Source organism: Apaloderma vittatum, unplaced genomic scaffold (assembly GCF_000703405.1).
Source record: "Apaloderma vittatum isolate BGI_N311 unplaced genomic scaffold, ASM70340v1 scaffold22263, whole genome shotgun sequence".
NCBI lineage: Eukaryota > Metazoa > Chordata > Aves > Trogoniformes > Trogonidae > Apaloderma > Apaloderma vittatum.
This window is the reverse complement of record NW_009708943.1, coordinates 27,778-31,631: the sequence shown is the minus strand read 5'-3', so window position 1 is coordinate 31,631 and position 3,854 is coordinate 27,778. Positions and strand designations below refer to the sequence as shown.

The 3,854-nt window shown below is 49.3% G+C and overlaps 1 protein-coding gene across 1 annotated transcript in view; it reads right to left on the bottom strand.

Annotated features, from left to right (window-relative positions):
- Positions 1–3,854, bottom strand: part of LOC104271918 (phosphofurin acidic cluster sorting protein 1-like) — a gene marked incomplete at both ends in the record, with an annotated part of 17,951 nt that overhangs the window by 3,432 nt on the left and 10,665 nt on the right. Inside the window, one exon of the mRNA XM_009866753.1 lies at positions 58–151. Within this exon, the coding sequence (XP_009865055.1) occupies positions 58–151 (94 nt within the window). The remainder of the gene's footprint in view (positions 1–57; positions 152–3,854) is intronic.

Sequence of the window (3,854 nt, the reverse complement as noted above, 5' to 3'; positions counted from 1 at the left end):
GGGCTTGGCTGGGGAGGGAAGGGGGCAAGAGGTGGTGGTGATGGTGGTGTAACTCACAGGGCTGCCCGACTCTTGATCCTGCCCTTTCTGGCTGTGCAGACTGCCGATCTCAGTCTGGGAACCAGAATGAGAGACTCCCTCAAAGAAACGCCTGCAGAGAAACAGACAGACGAACGGATGGACAGACAGACAGATGGGAGAGAAAAAGGCAGGAATAAGAGAGGAACAAAGTCACCATGACCCCAGCACACCCCCGCCAGCCTGTCCCAAGCACAGAGCACTCCAGAGAAGTCCCCAGTGGGACACGGGGCCCGACGCCCATGTCCGACCCACGACCTAGGAGCTGACCCACCGGCAGGCTGCCAGCCCACGTGCCCTGGTCTGCTGTGACAACGCTGGGTGCAGGGAAGGGAAGCAGCCACCCCAGACCAACAGGGCTAAACCTGTGAGCCCAGTGCTTCAGAGGAAGGGTCCCTGTCTCCTAGCCAGTAGCGATTTCTCTCTCAGGTGATCCCCTACCACTGCAGAGCAGGGTATGGAACCGTCACCCTACGCTGCCTCACTGGTCTATGGTCTCTGTCAACACCACAATGACAACGCGCTGCTGAATCTCTCTGCTCTCTTTGCACCACCATGGCTTCCACAGATTTCTGCTGCCTTCTTTTTGCACTCCATTCTCCAGGAAGGGCTTCTTGCCTTTGAACGCTGCTGCTCCACACTTCCACCAGCAGCTTCCACCTTCCCTTTCTGCCTTCACCTTTCCCAAGGCTCTGAAGATCACAGTACTGCACACAGAACCACACCTTAAGTAGCACAGTTGTGTCCAGTTTTGTTCCCCAGCACTTAAATTTGTCTTCTTTTAGGCTTCTGAGCTGATGTTTTGCTAGAGCTGCACAGTACAACTCCAAGGTCCTGTTCCCAAGTCACAATGGTCAACACAGGAACTCCCTCGGGGCAGCAGGACTGTCTCTGCTACCACAGTGTGAGCTTCCACCTTTGTTTCCCCTTTTTTCTTCCATGTTTTATTTGCCAAGGAGCCTCTCCACATTCTGTGGGCTGCTCGAAGACTAGTCTTTAGAAACAAGAAGGCTTTGTCACCGGACCTCACCTGTGACCTTTCCCAGGACCCCTGCAGCCCATCTGCCATATGTGACTTTCTTGCTGGAGGTCTGAGCTAGCTTCCCTCTAAGCTATATGTATGTATTTGTTCACCAGCTCCCAGGAAAAGTTTCTCCTGATTTGCCTGGTGTGCAGATGGGGATACCAGGCTGCAGGTTTCCAGGGGCAGCAGAAGATATAGAGCTATAAACACTCCTTCTGCTAGGGCTCTGCCAGAGTTTCCATTGTTTTCTATTGTCCTCATCCAGATGCATCTACAGCTTTTTACAGGATACCTACAGACCTCTGAATATCCTGGCTGCTCCATTTAACATGTTTCCTCATTTGTATACAGCACAGTAGTGTTTGTCACGTTCTTTGCTTTTACTGCTCCTACAAGGGCATTTCATCTCAGTAAATGATGGTCCCCACCACAGAGCAGCTCTTCAGCAGCAGCACTTATACACCAGCTGGGAGAACTCAAGGCTCGATTTTCCTTGCACTAGCTCTAGGACCAGCCGCTTCATGACATGCTGATTTACCAAAGCTCCAGGTTTAGAGTTGGAATTGTGCCCTGGTGGGACATTTTCTCCAGGTCATACAGGGATAGATGAGGTCTCCTGTTATTAACATAGTTCTGCTCTCTCCACCCTTCCAATCTCTGCTATAGGACCTCAGGCATTGTCACCACCCTGTACAGCCATTACTCTACACTTGCCTTTTCTCAAGCCGGCAATTTCAATCCATAAAGACTATGTTAATAATGTAAGAGTCAAACTGGAGAAATATGTAAGTTTTCTAACAATTCACTCCCCAATCAACATCTCTGCCACGCTCCTCTCTACTGTTCCAGTAATGCCACCAGAAGGTGACACACCCATGATGGCACATGCACCTCAGAAAGGTATCTTCATCCTCTCCTTTTTCTCAGTCATTGGATGTGTCTGCATTGTATACACTTGGACCGACATTCAACACCCCATTTAAACAGGGATGTCTCCCCCTTCTTCATGGAAGCGGTGCCTTTTTCTGCCCTCTCTCACCTGCAATTCAGAAGCTTTCATCTCTAGAGGATCCTGCTCTGGCAGGGGGGCTGGACTAGATGATCTTCTGAGGTCCCTTCCAACCTCTGACATTCTGTGATTCTGTGATGTGTCATACTGAGCACAGAGCAATTCTGCAGTTCTCAGCTCTCCCTGTTGTGCAGTTTAAAAGCTCTCCTATAGACACGGTTGAGTGTGAGTCTCAGGAGGTTGAAATTTAGGTAAAATCTAACCCTTCTGCACAAACTGCTTCTGTTTTCAATGAATTAGATCCTTCTCCCCCATCCCTTTTCCCAGGCACCTATGGAGACATTTGCTCCTTCACCTCTGATCTTCAGTCAAAAACTCTGACTGTTGAGGTCTTACCTAACAGCCTCAGTTCTAGCTCCAGGTTCGCCCCAATGCAGGAGCAGCCTACAGCTGCATGGCCTCCTTGGCTGATTGAAAGGATGGACATCTGCTCCCAGCACCAATGGCTCAATCCAGGGCAGCTGCTCACCCTTAAGGACTACCTTAATGCCCTTGCCCCACAGAGACCTTCACAGTGTCTAGCAAGGCAGTCCACGACAATGAATTCAACATGAGGATCACACTTTGAATTTGCAGTCTAAAGACCTTGGCAGCTAGCTCCCACATCTTTTTAGAAGAAGCACTGAGCTGGTGACATGAATTCAAGGGATTACACACTCAGTGCTGCCAGAAATCAAGGCACTAGAGAGCAAACCAAGCTAGGGACACTTTGTGAACACGTTGAACAGCAGCCCAGGAGGCTGTCCTACCAGAAACAGCAGCAAACACCCAAGGAAGATTGTCATGGCAGGCACAAGCACAAACCAGCACTTACTTTAGGATGCTCTCCCAGTGACCAGATGTTTGCAAGAAGGCACTTCCAGAGCCAGGGTGGTGTATTTAAATACTCTCAACAGATTCTTCTTACAGTTTAATTTAGTTTACAGACATAAAGTGTTATCTGACCACAAAAAGACCGTCCTTTTTCTCCCACATCCCCTTTGTCTCCTTTGATGAGGGATCATGTGAAACTTCTCTTGGAGACTAAGCAGACCACCTCTGCAGCTCTCCCTCACCCATGCACCTGCTCTCTCCTTCACAACAACTTGTGAATTAGTGGAAAACATGACTTTTGTCCTGTTCCTGTTCCTTCCCCAATGCCCCATGGGTTTCTGAATCCAGCAGATTAAATTTCAAACAGTTTGGCTGTGTCAGATCAAATCTGCCACCCCTGCTAAGTACCTTCAGCAGGGATTCTAACTAATCTAAATTATATTTAAATACCAAACTACAGAAACAATAACGGCAAGTAAGCTCGGTTTGGCTAGAAGAGACCCAGTGCATTGCGAGGCAGACAAGTAGAAAGACAATTAAAGGCAACTTTCTCACAAAAGGACAGCACGGAAACAGAACAGCCACGAGCAGAGAGGCCAGATAAATGCAGATCACATGGGAGAAAAGTCTGGTTCCACCACATGGTCTGCTGGAGACCTGTGCGTCGAGTCAGCAGTGCTTGGTGGAGCAAGTCAAGCCACTGGGTGGTTGGGGAACGGGGCGAGGAACATCACTGATGGTTGCTAGTAACATATCTCCACGAAAGGTGGTAACATAGCATGCAGATCTCACAAGGACACAAGGACTGGCCCAAGCAGTCACAAAGTGCTCAAAAGACAGGCATGCTCCACTGTGGAGATCCCTGAGCAG